At 43.8% G+C, this 17,255-nt stretch overlaps 1 protein-coding gene across 4 annotated transcripts in view; it reads left to right on the top strand.

Moving 5' to 3' along the window:
• LOC134351696 (PDZ domain-containing RING finger protein 4-like) overlaps positions 1–17,255 on the top strand; it is a 469,835-nt gene that overhangs the window by 299,938 nt on the left and 152,642 nt on the right. For 2 of the 4 annotated variants that reach the window (XM_063058213.1, XM_063058214.1), the window contains exon 1: positions 6,799–7,092. The exons of the other annotated variants lie outside the window; for them this stretch is intronic. In XM_063058213.1, the coding sequence (XP_062914283.1) occupies positions 7,024–7,092 (69 nt within the window). In that variant the 5' untranslated portion in view covers positions 6,799–7,023. Of the gene's footprint in view, positions 1–6,798; positions 7,093–17,255 lie in introns of those variants that run through there. 4 annotated transcript variants of the gene reach the window in all.

Here is a 17,255-nt window from a genome sequence, read left to right as displayed (position 1 = left end):
CCTTGTTACACTTTAACTCATCCCATTGGCTGCAATTTTGCCTTATCATCTGCCTGTCCTTCCTTGGTCTCACGACACATTGCCTCTGCTCGTAAACCAACAGCCCCATCCTCAGCCTATCACCCCGGTTCCCATCCCTCTGCCAAATTAGTTTAAACCTTCTGCAACCACTCCAGCAAATCTACCCACAAGCATATTGGTCCCTCCGCGGGTTCAGGTGTAACTTGTCATTTTTGTACAGGTCATACCTTCCTCGGGAAAGATCCCAATGATCTAGAAATCTGAAACCCTGCCCCCTGCACCAATTCTTCAGCCACAATTCATCTGCCAAATCATCCTGTTCTTGCATTCACTGGCACATGGCACAGGCAGCAATCCTGAGATTACCACCCTGGAGGTCCTGCTTTTCAGCTTTCTGCCGAACTCCCTGTATTCTCAATTCAGGACCTTCTTTTTCTTACCTATGTAGTTGGTACCAATATGTACCACAGCTTCCAGCTGTTCACTCTCCCCCATTAAAATACCGTGAACACTATCCGAGACATCCGTAACTATGGCATCTAGGAGGCAACATGCCGCCTGGGTGTCTCTTTCACGTCCGAGGAATCTGTTCTGTGCTCCTCTAATTATAGAGTTCCCTATTACTGCTACACTCTTCTTCTCCCCTCTTCCGTTCTGATCCACAGACACAGTGCCAGAGACCAGGCTGCTGTGGCTTCCCTTTGGTAGGTCTCCCTTCCAACAGTATTCAATGCAGTATCCCTATTTATAGAGGAGGAACAGCCAAAGGGGTACTCTGCACTGGCTACCTATTCCTTTTTCCTCTCCTGATAGTCCACCTCCAGGTACCTGCTTCCTGCAGTTTAGGGGTGATTACCTCCCTGTAGCTCCTATGCATCAACTCGTCATTTTCCCATATTAAGCCAAAGGTCTTCGAGCTGCAGCTCCAGTTCCTTAACAAGGTCTCTACAGAGCTGCTGCAGGTGTAGTTATCAGGGAGACCAGAGGTCTCCCAAAGTTCCTACATCTCACACAAAGAATGTACCACTACCTCTGGACCCATTCCCAACACAATAGCTATGTACTAACAGGGGAAAAAAAATACTAGAAACTTTCTTAACTTACTTGAACCTTTGCCTATGCTTGCCCAAGCATGTCCTCGCCTAAGCCTGTTGAGCCGAAGCTGGACCACTCAAACAATGGCCGCTCTGTTACGCCTCTTTTCTTTTTATCGGCCCCACGCTGATTGCCGCCTGCTGAGAAAAAGACTGGAAGCACTCAAGCTCTATATAGACTTTGCGCTACGTCACCAGCAAAAGATCCCTCGTGCTGATTGCTGCCCGCCCAGAAAAAGACTTCACTGAGTTGGGGGTGGAGTCAAAGATGGGGAGAGTTGATACTGGGACACACTGGAATTTTGTATTTGAAATTGAAAACAGTTGAATTTCATTACTTGAGATCAGCCAACAGCATTAGGTAACAGTTTGGTTGATGACGGGGAGACCAAAATTGTGCAGACAAGAAGTTTGGACAAAAACAGTGCAAGCACAAAGGTTAACACCATGGTTAGGATTTGGAGATTTCTACTCTTCAGTTGGAACAGATGCCTCCTCAGAAATTCCCTATTTAATCAGCAATTTGCATATAAGCATACATGAATCTTCCGTTAAAAATCATTGGAAGATAAAAGGAATCAGAGCAAAGGCTTAGTTCATCTTCCCAACTTAATGGTCTGTGTTAAAGTCTCAGACTGTTAAAGGAAGATATTCTGGTCGGTGTGACTTAGAGCAATTTCCCCAATTAATCACCCTAGTTAACCACCTTTGTCTCAGTGCTCTTTGTAGAACATGGCAGGCTTCACAAAAAGTGAACACTGTGGTTAACTGTCAGAAGACTGAAATAAGGCTGCAAATGTAATTTGTAGGAAGTTTCCAGATCTGCAGGAAAAGAGCTTGAATAACCAAGTAAATAGAACGCATCTTACAGGACATACGTATACATTCAACTGCGCACTGCTGGGAGCTGCTTACTCTCGCCAATAACACCCATGCACCATCAATTTACAAGACATATCATTCAGGGACTTGGGCTATATATATTTTTCTTGTGTGACTGTACGTGCCCGACGCTGGCCCCCTAGTCCTGAGTCTACGTAGTAGTAGTAGACTGTATGTTTACTTTCTATCTTACATGTGCTGTGTATGCCTTTTGCTGTGCGTGTCTGTTGGTGTTATGTTTTACACCTTGGCCCCAGAGGAACACTGTTTCATTTGGCTGTATTCATGGGTGTTCATATATGGTTGAATGGTAGTTAAACGTGAAATAGAGAAAGGAAAGTAAAAAGCTGAAGTTAGGTTTTGGCGTGGAAGCAACAATTTCCAGTCATGTTGATCAGAAGTCTGGAAGTCAAGGCCGGGTGGCCAGAGCCCTCTGTCTGCGAGTCCACTTGGGAAATCGAAGGGCAATGTCTGCAAATACTTAAGTCTGCTCAAGGCCAGATATGGCTTGTCCAGGGGTTGGAGGACTGTTGTGTGCACGTTGGAGGGAGGGAGGAATGGGACTTGTTTTAAGACCATAAGATATAGGAGTTGAATTACGCCATTTGGCCCATCGGGTCTGCTCCATCATTTCATCATGGCTGATCCAATTTTCCTCTCACCCCCCAATTTCCTGCCTTCTCCTCCTATCCCTCCATGCCCTGACCAATCATTGAATCTGTCAATCTGTGCCTTAAATGTACATAAAGGCTTGGCCTCCACAGCTGCCTATGGCAAAGAATTCCACAAATTCGCCACTCTCTGGTTAAAGAAATTCCTCCTCATCTCCGTTCTTAAAGGATGCCTCTCTGTTCTGAGGCGGGGTCCTCTGGTCTTAGACTCTCCCACCATAGGAAACATCCTCTCCACATCCACTGTATCCAAGGCCTTTCACCATTCGATAGGTTTCAATGAGGTCACCCCTCATTCTTCTGAATTCTAGTGAATACAGGCCCAGAGTTACCTAACACTCTTCATATGACAAGTCGTTCAATCTTAGAATCATTTTCGTGAACTTTGTCGTGTCTTGCGTCCTGCCAAGTGCTGGAATGTGCGGTGACACCTGTGGAGTGTCCCCAGTACATCTATAGCTTGGGGTTGTGTTGGTTGTTTATGCAAATGACACATTTTACTCTGTTTAGTGTACATGTGATAAATAAATGAATCATAATCTGAGTGTGAGGTTGGGCCAAGGGTTATAGGGTGATGAAATAGAGGAGCATAAAAGAGGGCTATTCAGTCCCTCATGTTGATGCTTTTCTCTACTAATGCAATCCCTTAAGTTTAATTCCCCACAGCCCCACAAATTATTCTCTCACATATGTTTATCCAGTTCCCAATGGAACATACTGATTGCCTTGCAGGCAGTGAATTTCAGATCATAACTACTCTGAGTATTTTTTTCCTTGCATCCCTCATGAATCATCAAAGGCCAATGCTGTTCAAAACTACTGCAATGAAGAAAGAAAAAACAACTCCCAAAGAGCTTGAGAGGCACTGAGATACTTCATATGCAAATATAAGATCTCTGTCAGGAAATGGTCCTCTGAATTCTCATTTCAACAATACAAGTCAGATGCAACATAAATCTAAATGGAGCGCGAGAACATTTTAAAAAATTCATAGACAGCATTTTCATTAAAAGATTGGGAAGCTTCAGTAAAAAAAAGCCAGGAGGAAAACAAAAACAAACACCTGTTTGTGGTGAACTGAACTTGCATCTTGTGTCCTTGATGCTGGAGATTTAAGATCTGACTTGAAAGACCTGTTAGAATTCAGTGATTTTTGGAAATTAGTCAATCAGAAATATAACCACATGGCTTTCGAATAGATTCATACATTTGTAAATTGAAACAGCTTTTGGCTGGTATTTCTATCCAAGGTCTTTCTTGAGTCTCGAAATTAGCGTGGATTGACTGCCTGCACATCCTCTCTTTATAAGCTCCACATGTTTACAAACTGCAGAAGAGGAAACAGCAGATTATAGCCTCATACTTGCATTTTATTCATTTTTCTTCATCAAATATATTTCTATTTGAGATGGTATCAAGGAAGAAGGTTGTGGGTTGTGGTCCATGGGTTAGAACATAATGTCAAACTTGATATTTTAAGAAAATTTTGAGAGATGGTTGCATTTTTGGAGTCATCAGCAATGCATCCGCTTTCGGGTGAGATGGTCAAAGCAGATCGACAAGATGCCTGGGTTGATATTTGTCTTGTAACCAACAGCAGTTTAATAGGTTACCAGATCCTTATTTCATTGCTAATTCTAAGTCCATGTTGTGCAGTTGTGTGCAAGGTGGCTATCGTTTTCCCACAGTCCAACAATGACAACATTTTCCAAGTACCTCATAGGCTGTACTGTGTTTTGGGACATCTTGGCACTGAATCCTCTTTATAAGCATAGGGATTGATCAGACGATGGTTGTCTTAGCCAAATCACTTACAAATTGATTTTGAAAGCTGCTCTGAGTAGTCTTGATCCACTGTAAATCTCACAAATGTTGACCAGTAATTCCATTTCAAGATGACTCATTCCTGACAAGAATTGACAAATCAAGGGCTGCCCAAATGTAAAAATCAAACACTTAAAAAAGCCATTATAAATTAGGCTGCATAGTACTGAGCCAAGGACAGATGAGGGGCATGTAAAATAGTAATATAAAAAGAGTGACATAGAATGCAATTACTGTGCTTTGTCCATCACTCTCCCACACTCATCTCATACTCACTTGATTCCCCTTCCCCCACCTCAATCATCTACATTCTTTACAGAAGAAACAGCTCCTCTTTACCTACACTGCACCCTTCATTATTTCAAACGCCTCCATCAAATCCACTCATATTGTCCTGTCTTCCAGCTTGTCCTTCTCCGGTCTGTCCACATCAGTAAGGCCCCTCCTCCCTGGAATGATCACAATAAATTGTTTCTGCCTTCTCCGAGCGCCCGTCACCTCAACCTCCACCCCTCCCCTGTATGCAGACACTCCCTCTCTCTCTCTCTTTCTTCTCTCAAAATCAGAATCAGGTTTATTATCACTGGCTTATGTCGTGAAATGTATTGTTTTGCGGCTAGAAAACATAGCAATAAATTATGCAAAAGCGGAATAGTGAGGTAGTGTTCGTGGACCATTCAGACATCAGATAGTGGAGGAGAAGAAGCTGCTCCTGAAACGTTGAGCGTGTGTCTTCAGACTTTTGTTCACCCTTCTCATTCCTTACGGTGGCAGTGAGAAGAGGGCATTCTTCCGGGATGGTGAAGGTCCTTAATGATGGATGCCATCGTCTTAAGACACCGCCCCTTGAAGATGTCATGGCTGGTGGAGAGGGTTGTGCTGCGGATGAATTTGCTTGAGTCTACAACCCCCATTCCACCTCTTGCGATCGTGTGCATTGAAGCCTCCGTACCAGGCTGCGATGCAACCAGTCAGAATTCTCATCGCGGTACGTCTATAGAAATGTGGTGACCTACATATCAAAACTTGTCAAACTCCCTACCTTTACTCCCAGTCACGTTCTCCCTCCTTCCCACCTCCCATTCTGTTCCCCACACTCCCACCGGGCAACTTTCGTTCCGGAACTTGCCCGAAGTTTAGCTCCGCTTCAGCGCCGAGCCTGCCCAGCCAAAGCCGGTGGGGAGCCCCGTTAGTTTCCGCCAGAAACTTTCCCATACATCGCGAAGGGCTCGGCAAACCCCGTCCCGTTGAAACAGCGGAGACTTTCTCAGTTTTAAACGGTGTGAGGCAGGTTTGTGTGAACAAATTATCAGTGACTGCAATCGGTCTCGCGTGGTCTGCAAGCCCATCGCCAGCCCTTACCACGGGCACTGGATGCCAAGTGCATCGAGTTTAATTCTTGTTTAGTCCATCTACATGCATAATCGACCTCAGGGAAAGTCTGGTGGGCACCCGGGCAGCCCGTGGTCGTTCACGGGCATCCACAAGGATGATTCTTCCACGAAGGTCTAAACCTGGTTCTCCTCCAGACAGTTAAGTAAAATCAAAGACCAGAAAATCCGATTATTGTCTCCCCGGGGGTGAGGCTGGAAGGCAGCAGTTGTTGAAGTACTTACCACTTTTGCCTTTGGTGCTGTTTTGGTGTCGCTAACCATCAAGCCAATTTGCTTGCAATTAAGATCAATTAAGGGAATTTAGGGCCACTTAACATCGCAAGACTTAACGTTCGAATGGAAATTACCTGGGGTCCTTGTACTTTGCGCTTAGTAATGTTTGCTTCCTGGTGCAGGCAGTTTGATGCTCAGTACTTCAACACCACAAGCACTGGGAAGGATATAAATGTTTTCACTCTTCAGACCCTAGAAATGGAAATTCCAGCAAGAATTCTTAAAGCTGGCCGTTTCCACAGTCTTTATTAGACATGTATAAATAAGTATTCTATGTATTTTTTTCATTTAACAGCGGGTGGATTGACAAGTCTTCCATCAATCCTTAAATCTTACGCTTAAGGAATACGGTTTATTTGCTTCAGTGCATTTGAGTTGTATTTTATAATCTAAGTTTTAGAGTTGGGCGCAGAGAATGTATTTTTTTAATGTATTTGCTTCCTAATTAGTGGATATTCATCTGTCATAAGCAGGAACGTCCTTCCCCACCATCGCGACGTTTCATAAATAATCAATGAGACCCTCATTAATATGCATGAGCTGGAATCTGTGTAGTCATGTGCACTGAGGCAGAGACGGGAGAGTGTGTTGCTTTGAACTGAATCAAAACTGTGTGAGAGATACCGAGACGGAAACAACCACGAATCGTGCTGTTCATTTTTCACCCCCTCCCCCTTCCCCATTCAAGCCAAGTACTACTGCAAACTGTGCCCTGTATATGTTGAGTGTGAGCTCGGCGCTTGGTGACTGATGAGAGTCAGCAGTTCTATCAGTCAGGTCTGGAGGGTGACTTCCCGTCAGTGCAAGTCCCTCTGAGCTGTGGGCAAAGTGGACGGTGGGTTCGGGGCTTGTCGCAGACTTATAATGGGCTGCAATCTGTGCGCTTTACAGAAGAGAGAGGAGCACTACAAATTACTGTATGAAGTTTCACAGGTGAGTTAGTGAAGGCAGCACCTGGGCTCCGGTCGAATGTTGGACTGAGTGAGGAACGCCTTCTGGAGATGTTATGAAAAAAAGATATTGTGTTGGCGTGAAGTCACTTTCTATCCAAGACATGGTCTTTAAAAATGTCGATTTTGTGAATTATGTGTACTTGGAACAAACAGCTGAATTGCAATCGTGATTGCCTTGATATTATTTTCACTTGTGAGCATTAAGTCTTATCTAACGGGGTTGATATGTGATGCATCATTTCCTTCTCATTCAAGCCCATCTAACTGACAGATATTGATTGCTACTGACACGCCATCTCCACACTTCTGAAACTTTAAAACTTTTTAAAAATTCTGACCCGTTCGTTTCTGACGTTGAGTTAGGATAACGATTTGGAGGCAACAGGAAAGAGTGGGGAGAATAGGGCTTCAATCTCCAAGAGAGAGATCAAAGCTGATCCTGGAGAGGGGGTGATACAGTAGACAAAGAACTTGTGGCGAGTTCAATACCTGGGCTCAAATATTGGAAATGATAAATCATTTACTCATTTGTTGATCAGAGTGCAGAACTTGTACCACGTGGAGTGATGGAATGAGAAACACGGAAATGAAAGTCAGAATAAAAACTGCAGTTGCTGGAAATCGATATAAAATCAGATAATGATAAAACAAAAACTCAGCGGGTCAGGCAGCGCCAGTGGGGAGAGATTTGACGTTTCAGGTGCTAGAGTCTTTACAAGTTTTGGTAGAAATGCTCCCTCGCTTGAGATCTTAGCAGTTCCTCTTCCCACCTAGGCTACCTGTTCTGGGTGTTTATTACACGGATTGGAAAGCTAGATTGGTACAAAGATGGCAAGGAAATACTGATGAGAGGGAAGAGGTAAGACTGTATGAGATGAGAATAATAAAGAGTATGGACGTGTTAGGTTGCATATTCTATTTGCTTTTCATAAGCGTTATTGGATAGCTTTGCGCAACTTTTTTTTGGTCCTTAATTTCTGACTGAGTCGGAACTTCCAGTTGCTGCGAAATACAACGGTAGGAGGACTCAGTGACTCGGACACACTTGCAAGTTCCATTCCGATGCGTGGCAATCAAAAGCGAACGGGACATGAGCTGGAACCTGCGCAGGAGATGTTGCGATTGCAGATCGACTGCCCGGTATAGACTGACCTCGCTGAGTAACAGGTCTTAGTGTTCCCTGAATGGAGACCCTGTTTTCTCCTCTAAAGGATGACGCTCCAGATAAAATTATAGAATGCCCTGTTTAGGTGGTTTCGTTAGTTCAATAGAAACCATCGAACGTAATTGTTGGAGAAAGTTGTTTGGCTATGATTTTTTAAAAAAGCAGATGTGTCCGATAAACTACAGCCCTTAAAACTTTCACCCGGAAATACACTGGTTTTAAAATACCCGGTGCCAGTGATGCTTCATCCAACAGGTTTAATGAATAAATGGAATTTTTTAAAGCGGCGGTTGTTTTAAAATGTGAAATATGTGCGGCACCATTTCATTCACTGCATGCTTTAATTGTTCATGGCCAAATAACGCATTTAAACTTGATGGGCGGGTGGAGAGACTGGCGATTGTGCAGGAGGCGGGAGATAAAAGTGTGTAGGACCTAACCGTACATTGTTACACGACATTCTCTGCGGGAGGTTTGCAAAGCCTGTTGAATTTTACGTGATCAATTGGTGCAGATCGAGGAATGAATTTATTTTGAAAGGTTCTTTACGTCTCATATGTATTCGTACATTTGAAAAACAGTAATTGCTCTAAGTGACGTGTGTTGATATTTACCTACTAGACCAGTAAGGTGGATGGGAAGGAGGCTGGTGGCACGGGAGGTCAGAAGCGCTTTGCCGAGGGCTTGGGTCGGCGGTGTCCGCCTACTTGCATACCTAGGTACCAGCCAGAATTTTTGCACTGCGGTGCCGTGTCAGCACAGAACACCTTCACAGGTCTCGAGTCTTTAATGAACGTATGTCACGATAACATGATCTGAGCCTCATTAGCCGTTTTATAAGACGATTCCGCGCATTAATTAATGCGAAAATGGCTCTTTTTATCACCGCGGAGGGTTTGGCACCATTAATTGCTGCTGGAGGCGAAAGTGCTGCGTAATTTTATTTAAGTGCAAATTGGCGGGCTGTCAACAATCGCTTCATTTCTCCAGTGTCAGTAGATTTCGCGGGAAGCGCAAACGCTAAAAGCCTCCCTCTGTTATTATAAGAAATACAAAATGCCATCTTATTTAAACAATATGCAAATATGAGTTAATTGCACATACACAGAGGGACTGGAGTGGGAAGGGCCTACCTGGTGTAAGCTCAAACCAGCAGACCCGGGAAAAACTCCTTACGAACTGGGAAGTACTGGGAGACACGAACTGAAGCAGAAGTGCTAGAAACAGCAGCAGCTCTGGCACAGTCTGTGGAAGTAGCAACGGTGAATGTTTCAAGTCCGAGAGTCTTCCGCATCTGGTGGGGAGTCTTTGACCCGAGTTGTTAACACGTCTCGGCTTTTTCACAGACGCTGCCTGACCTGCTGAGTGTTTCCAGCATTTTCTCGGTTTTGTTTTTTTGTCGCCACATCTGCATTTTCCCCCCAAAGAAAACGTCAATTTATTGCCGAAAGACTGGGATCAGAGAGGAGGGAGAATTGACGGTACAAGAATGGCTTTATAAACACTAAGTGCTTCAAACTCCTATAAATTACAGTTCGTTGAGCAATAAAAACTGATTATGTTTCTGTTATTATTTGGGGGCCAAGAGCGTTAAATCTATAGGGTAATTTAACTACCTCAGGGATGCGAGCAGAGATGGATGTGCGGTTATAGAGAAGGAGCTGCCAACGTACGGCGGGCGGGCATTTGAATGGTATCTCTTACTGCCCGCGCCCCGGGAATGGTGGCGCGCTGCCGGCGGGGAGCGCGCTTTCAGTCCAGCTGGCTAACTCCGCGCAGAGAAGGAAGGATTGTGCGGGAGGGGCTCAGCTTTAAAGTGGCTTCTGTGTGAGGTCTGCGAAGGTGTGCACTGGACTTGCGAACATTGCGGCTTCGCTAACCGGAGGCGCAACCCACGGACAAATAAACAGGATAGTAGCGCGGGTGCAAAACTGGATGAAAAGTCGTATTCGTGGAGTGGTTTTGCACGGAAACAGACATTCCGGTCCATGTTGACTAGAATTCCCATATAAGCTGGTCCCATTTGCCCGCAATTGACCCAGATCCCTCTAACCCCCTCCTATCCATGTAGCTGTCTAAATGTCTTTTAATATTGTTGCGGTTCTGCTTCAACCTCTGAGACTACAAATCATAAACATTAACCTCTATCCCTCAGGTCATTTTAAAATCTTCTCCCTCTCACCTTAAATCTATGCTCTCTAATTTTTTTTATTCCCTTCTCTGGGAAAACAACTGTATTTAGATCCTATATACCCACCGTGATTTCATACACTACTTTATCAGTGATCAGATAGTTGCAACCAAGGATACAGTGGGTAATGCCAAATCCATCAAAAATGTGAGCTGTATTCATTCTCTGCCGTCCCGTCCATTATCCCCCTCTGCTTCTGAGAGCAGCCTCCGTACCGGAAAAGGAGGTAAGTCAATTTACCTGTGGTAAAAAAATAATAGAACAGCCCACCCCCCCCCCGTACATGCTGATCAAGGTGCCAATCTCTGCCATTCCCATTTGCTACATTGTTCCTGTATCACCTTTCCTTCCCAAGTACCTTTCCAAACATGTTTTTAAAAAATTATTCCTCCCTGCCTCTACCACCTCCTTTGGCAGCTGGTTCCAGATATTCACTATCCTATGTGTGAAAAAACTATCCTTTAGATCTACTTTAAATGTCTTCCCTCTCACCTTAGACCTCTACCCTCACTTGCTGACTCTTTCCCAGAGGGAAAAATACTCCAGCTATCCACCTTCATGTCACACCATCTTTCATACCCTGAGTAATATCATACAGCAAGGGCAACCCTAACCAGGAAATATGGCTCCCTTCCCCCTTAACGATGAGGTTGGTTCTCGTTGGAATTTAGAAGATTGAGGGGGAATCTGATTGAAACGTATAAGATCCTAAAGGGATTGGACAGGCTAGATGCGGGAAGATTGTTCCCGATGTTGGGGAGGTCCAGAACGAGGGGTCACAGTTTGAGGATAGAGGGGAAGCCTTTTAGGACCGAGATTAGGAAAAACTTCTTCACACAGAGAGTGGTGAATCTGTGGAATTCTCTGCCACAGCAAACTGTTGAGGCCAGTTCATTGGCTATGTTTAAGAGGGAGTTAGATATGGCCCTTGTGGCTACAGGGGTCAGGGGGTATGGAGGGAAGGCTGGGTTCTGAGTTGGATGATCAGCCATGATCATAATAAATAGCGGTGCAGGCTCGAAAGGCCGAATGGCCTACTCCTGCACCTATTTTATATGTTTCTATATTTCTATGTTATGGAGTACTTGGTGACACAGGACAAGATAGGACAAAGTCAGCATGGTTTCCTTAAGGGAAAATTTTGCCTGACAAACGCAATGGAATTCTTTGAAGAGATCACACGTTGATTAGATAAAGGGAATTCAGTGGATGTTGTATATTTGGACTTTCAGAAGGCCTTTGACAAGGTGTCACACATGAAACTGCTTACCAAGTTAAGAGTCCATGGTATTTCAGGATAGTTACTGGCATGGTTAGAGCATTGGATGATTGGTAAGAGGCAGTGAGTGGGAATAAAAGGATCCTTTTCTGGCTGGCTGCCAGTGACTAGTGGTATTCCACAGGAGTTGGTGTTGGGACCACTTCTTTTCATGCAGTATATCATTGATTTAGATGATAGAATAGATGGCTTTGTTGCTAAGTTTACAGATGATATGAAGATTGGTGGAGGAACAGGTAATGTTGAGGAAGCAGAAGGACCTAGGCTGCAGAAGGACTTAGACAGATTAGGAGAATGGGTAAGAAAGTGGAAAATGAAATATCGTGTTAGAAAATTCATCGTCATTAACTTTCGTAGTAGAAATAAATGTGAAGACTATTTTCTAAATGGGGAGAAAATCCAAAACTGAAATACAAAGGGACTTAGGAGTCCTTGTGCAGAACACCCTAAAGATTAACTTGCAGGTTGAGTTGGTGGTGAGACAGGCAAGTGAAATGTTGGCCTAGAATAGAAGAGCAAGGATATGTTGCTGAGGCTTTATAAGGCACTGGTGAAACCTCACCTTGAGTATTATGAACAGTTTTGGCTCCTCATCTAAGAAAAGATGAGCTGGCATTGGAGAGGGTTCAGAAGAGGTTCACAAGGATGATTCTGGGAATGAAAGTGTTATGAGGAGCGTTTGATAGCTCTGGGTCTGTACTCACTGGAATTTAGAAGGATGAGGGGGAGATCACATTGAAACCTTTTGAATGTTGAAAGGCCTAGACAGAGTAAACGTGGAAAGGATGTTTCCCATGGTGGGGGAGTCAAAGACAAGAGGGTACAGCCTCAGGATAGAAGGGCTTCCATTTAAAACAGAGATGCGGAGAAATTTCTTTAGCCAGAGGGTGGTGAATTTGTGGAATTTATTACCACAGGCAGCTGTGGAGACCAGGACGCTGGGGTACTTAAGGCAGAGCTTGATAGGTTCTTGATTGGACATGGCATCAAACGCTATGAGAAGTCTGCAGAGTGGGGCCGAGAAGGGGAAAAAAGGATCAGCTATGACTAAGTGGTGGAGAAAACTCGATGGGCCAAATGGCCTGATTCTGCTCCTATGTCTTATGGTGTCCCCCCCCCCCCTTTATAAAGGGGTTGGCCTTTTCTGCAGCTTCTGGTTATTTTTTTTATAACAAAGACTAAGAATATTGACAAAAATAATATTGTTTGGAAGGTTTGTGTGCACTCTTGATGTGCTGCTTGATTCTTTGATTGCCTCTGACTGTTGCAGTGAGCAGGGCTGCCCTCTTCCACTCCCCCACACCCAATTTAAGCCAAGTGTTTTAAATCAGAAGAGGTTGCTAGAGCATAAATTATTGATGGGGCAAATGCACATGGCCTTTTTCCCAGGGAAGGAAAGCCGAAGACTAGAGGGCAAAGGTTTAACATGAGCAGGGAAAGATTCAAAAAGGGGCCTGGCATACAAATTCACACAGAATGGCTGCCAGAGGGAATGGCTGAGGCAGGTACCGTAACAATCATGTGATATTTGGATATGTACATTGATAGGAGGGTTTTAGAGGGATATGGGCCAATGCAGGCATGTTCAAAGTAAATTTATTATCGAAGTACATTTATGTCACCGTATACAACTATGAAATTCATCTTTTTTGTGGGCACTCACAGTGTATACAAGAAACACAATAGAATCAATTAAAGACCATCCCTAACAGGATGGACAAACAACCAATGTGCAAAAGGCAGCAAACTGTGCAAATACAAAATGGGGGGGGACCCAAAATAATAACCAATAAATATCAAGAAAATAAATTGTAGAGTCCTTGAAAGTGAGTCCATAGGTTGTGGGAATGGTTCAGTGATGGAGCAAGTGAAGTTATCGCCTCTGGTTCAAGAGCCTGATGTAATAAGTATTCCTGAACCTGGTGATGTGAGTCCTGAGATACCTGCAGCCTTTTTCTGATGGCAGCAGCAAGGAGAGAACATGACCTGGGTAGTGTGGGCCCCTGGTGATGGATGCTGCTTTCCTGTGACAACGCTCCATGTAGATAATGCTCAGTAGTGGGAAGGGTTTTACCTGTGATGGGCTGGGCTATATTCACTACTTTTTGTAGGCTTTTTTTGTTCAAGGGAATTAGTGATTCCGTACCAGTCCGTGATGCAACCAGTCAACATACTTACTCTCTACTGTACGTCTATAGAAGTTGGTCAAGGTTTTAGATGATGTGCTGAATCTTCGCAAACTTCTAAAAAAGTAGAGGCATTGCCATGCTTTCTTCATAATGGCACTTGCTTACTGGACCCACTCAGATCCTCTGAAATGATAAGACTGAGGAGTTGTTGACCCCCTCCACTTCTGATCCCCTGATGAGGACCTCCAATTTCCTGCTCCTAAAGCCAATAATCAGCTTGTTGGTCTTGATGACATTGAATGAGAGGTTGTTGTTGTGGCACCACTCAGCCAGATTTTCAATCTCCCTCCTGTATGCTGATTTGTCAGCACCTTTGATCCAGCCGATGACCATGGTGCCATCAGCAAACTTAAATATGGTACTGGAGACATAAGTATAGCGCGAGCAGAGCAGGAGGCTAAGCACGCAGCTCTGTGTTAATGGAGATTGTAGAGGAGATGTCGTTGCCAATCAGAACCGACTGAGGTCTGCAAGTGAGAAAATCCAGGATCCAGTGGATTCTTGACTTCCTCACTTGCAGACCCCACTGGGGGTGTCTTGCTGGGCACCATGGACAAGTTAGGCTGTAGGACCTGTTCCCATGCTGTATCACTCTGACTCTGAGAAAGCCCCCACAGCACTGTGCTTACTCTTCCTTCTGCAACAGTTGTGGGTTCCAGTACCCCAACTATCGAAGCACAAAAAGCTGGAGGAACTCAGCAGGCCAGGCAGCGTCTATGGAAAAAAATTAGATGCTGCCTGGCCTACTGAGTTCCCCCAGCATTTTGTGTGTGTTGCTCGGATTTCCAGCATTCGCAGATCTTCTCTTGTTTGTGATTTGACCCCAACCATCCCAGCTAGGTTCTCAGGTGTGCCAAGTTGTCAGAGATCTCATTTATTTAATGAAAATTTGTATTAGGAACCCTCCTACCCTCAGGTGGATAAAAAAAAAATCACCCATAATGTTTTGATTCAGAATAGAAGCACTCTCTGTAGTCCAGCCACTACTTATCCTAAAGTTAGCACCAGGGAAACAGGTGATCAAATTATTACCAGTTTGCAATATGTGGAACCTTGCTCTGTGCAAATTGTTTCTGATTCTAGAAAAGCAGCTATAGTTTTTTTTTAAAGTCAAATATCTAATGGATAGTAAAACATCTTGGTGGGACAGAAGATGACACTGCTATGCCTGTTTAATAACATGCTTTTCCTCATTAGAGGATTTTGCAGCCAGTAGCTGTAGAAACTTGTAGTATAGGAAAATTAGCAGCAAAGGTCATTCTGACAAACAGCAGTGTGATCATCAATATGCTTTTTAGTGATACTAGGTACAGTATCTATCCTTGTATTCTGAGGCTGGAATAGGCCTTTAGAACAGAGATGAGGAGTATTTCTTTAGCCAGGGGGTGGTGAATCTGTGGAATTCATTGCCACAGATGTCTGTGGAGGCTAAGTCATTGGGTATACAGTATTTAAAGCGGAGGTTGATGGGTTCTTGATTAGTAAATCAGGGAGAAGGGTGAGGGAATGGGATTGAGAGATAATACATCAGCCATGATGGAATGGCAGTGTAGACTTAATGAGCCAAATGGCCTAATTCTGCTCCTATGTCTTATGTTCTCATGGAAACCTACTAAGTAGAAAAAATCGGCAGGGCAAGAGTTCCCACTATGGGTCTGAAGGAAATTATCTCGGACAGTGCAGGGCATTACAGTGTTGGTCATCTTGTTGTGCTGAAGTCGGTAAAGGGGTGTATAAATCCAGGCTTTTGGATGGAGAATGCTTGCGCTTTGAAGATGAGCATCCATTAATTTCTGTAACATCCCTGTCTGGGGCTAAAAAAAGAACACAACTATCAGCGCTGCTTGGAAAAGCAAACCAAAACCAAACCATTTTCAAACTGCTTTTGTGCACAGGATGGTTTTACTACCTTCAGCAGACAAGTATCAGCCCATTCAAACATTTACTGTTGACAACCTGCACATCTCAGTCATACAGCAACTCCTTTAATTTCGTAGCTTTTTAAATCAAGTGCAGGCAGGTTTTTTTTTAGTATCTTCAATTGATATATTTCAGTGTATAACCATAGGGCTTGAGAAAGATTTCACACATGTGTAATAGGTTGAAGATCATTACAAAGAAATCAGTTCCCTTTGTTCTGGAAGAACATCTTTTTCTCTGTTAACTATTGCATTAGATAGATAAAACGTTTCTCTGAATTAAAGGGATGTTCAGTAAATTTCCAAATTGCATTGGTTCTTTAAAGCAATTATTCTCTCTTGAGTCTATCATCTGCCAAAAGGATTTAATTGTGAGGAAGAAGAATGCCATAAATCACACTCCAACCCCTCCGTGCCAGCTCTTCCTCAGACGACACTGAAGCATTTGTTTTAATGATAACTCTCAAAGTTAAAATCACTCTGCCTCGGTGAAAGTTTGACATTTGAGGATCATAATGTTCCTGTGGTTTAAATCACTTTTTGTAACCAGACCTTGTATGTTCTAATCTTTCAGTGTCCGAAGATCCGTCAATGGCAACCATGACTATATAGCCAAGGCCACCTAAGATAGAATGTCACAACAATATTCATCTCATGGATGAAAGGAGGTGGCATATTGCTGTAACTTGTACAGCCACTGGCTCGCAGCTCCAGTGACGCAGGCTCAATCCTGACCTTGCACGCTGTCTTTGTAGGGTTTGCATGTTCTCCCTGTGACTGTGTGGGTTTCTTTGCACATCCCTGAGCAATGCACGTTAGGAAGCTAATTGAGCGCCATAAATATCCTCTAGTCTAGCATGGGAGAATAAAAGCTGGGATCGGTACAGGAATAGTATAAGTGGATGGTTGGTGGTCAGGATGGAATCACTGGGCAAAAAAGCCCATCTCTAAATTCCTCCTTCCTCCTCCTGAATAGTTATTCTTAAACCTAGGACAATGCTTCTGTTCTAGATGTGTAGAGGATGCAGCATCTCAGATTCTTCCTATTAACCTTCCACCAGGATCTTGAATGTCTCAGTGAGAATGAGGATGAAACTGTTCCCCTTGGACACATTACAGTTAACACAATACTCCATGGAAGCATTAGTTCAGGCTCAAAGGCCACATGGCTTTCTCCTGCTTCCATTTCTTATGTTCAAGAGCTTGAATTGAACAACTGAGACTTGCTAAGCCATAGATATAGACTTAAATGTGAAAATAATTAAAGTGAAAGTGATTTTGGTTTATCACCAGACACTTAAGATCTGTGAACTGCCTGAACAGATGGTCGAGACATAAGAACATGGGAAGGAGAAGCAGGAGTATACATTCCGTGCTTTTTAATTGCTTTAGCATTTGGT

The sequence above is a fragment of the Mobula hypostoma genome, chromosome 9 (assembly GCF_963921235.1).
Source record: "Mobula hypostoma chromosome 9, sMobHyp1.1, whole genome shotgun sequence".
NCBI classification, from domain to species: Eukaryota; Metazoa; Chordata; class Chondrichthyes; order Myliobatiformes; family Myliobatidae; genus Mobula; species Mobula hypostoma.
The sequence above is the reverse complement of the archived record's forward strand: the minus strand, read 5'-3'. Positions and strand labels throughout refer to the sequence as shown.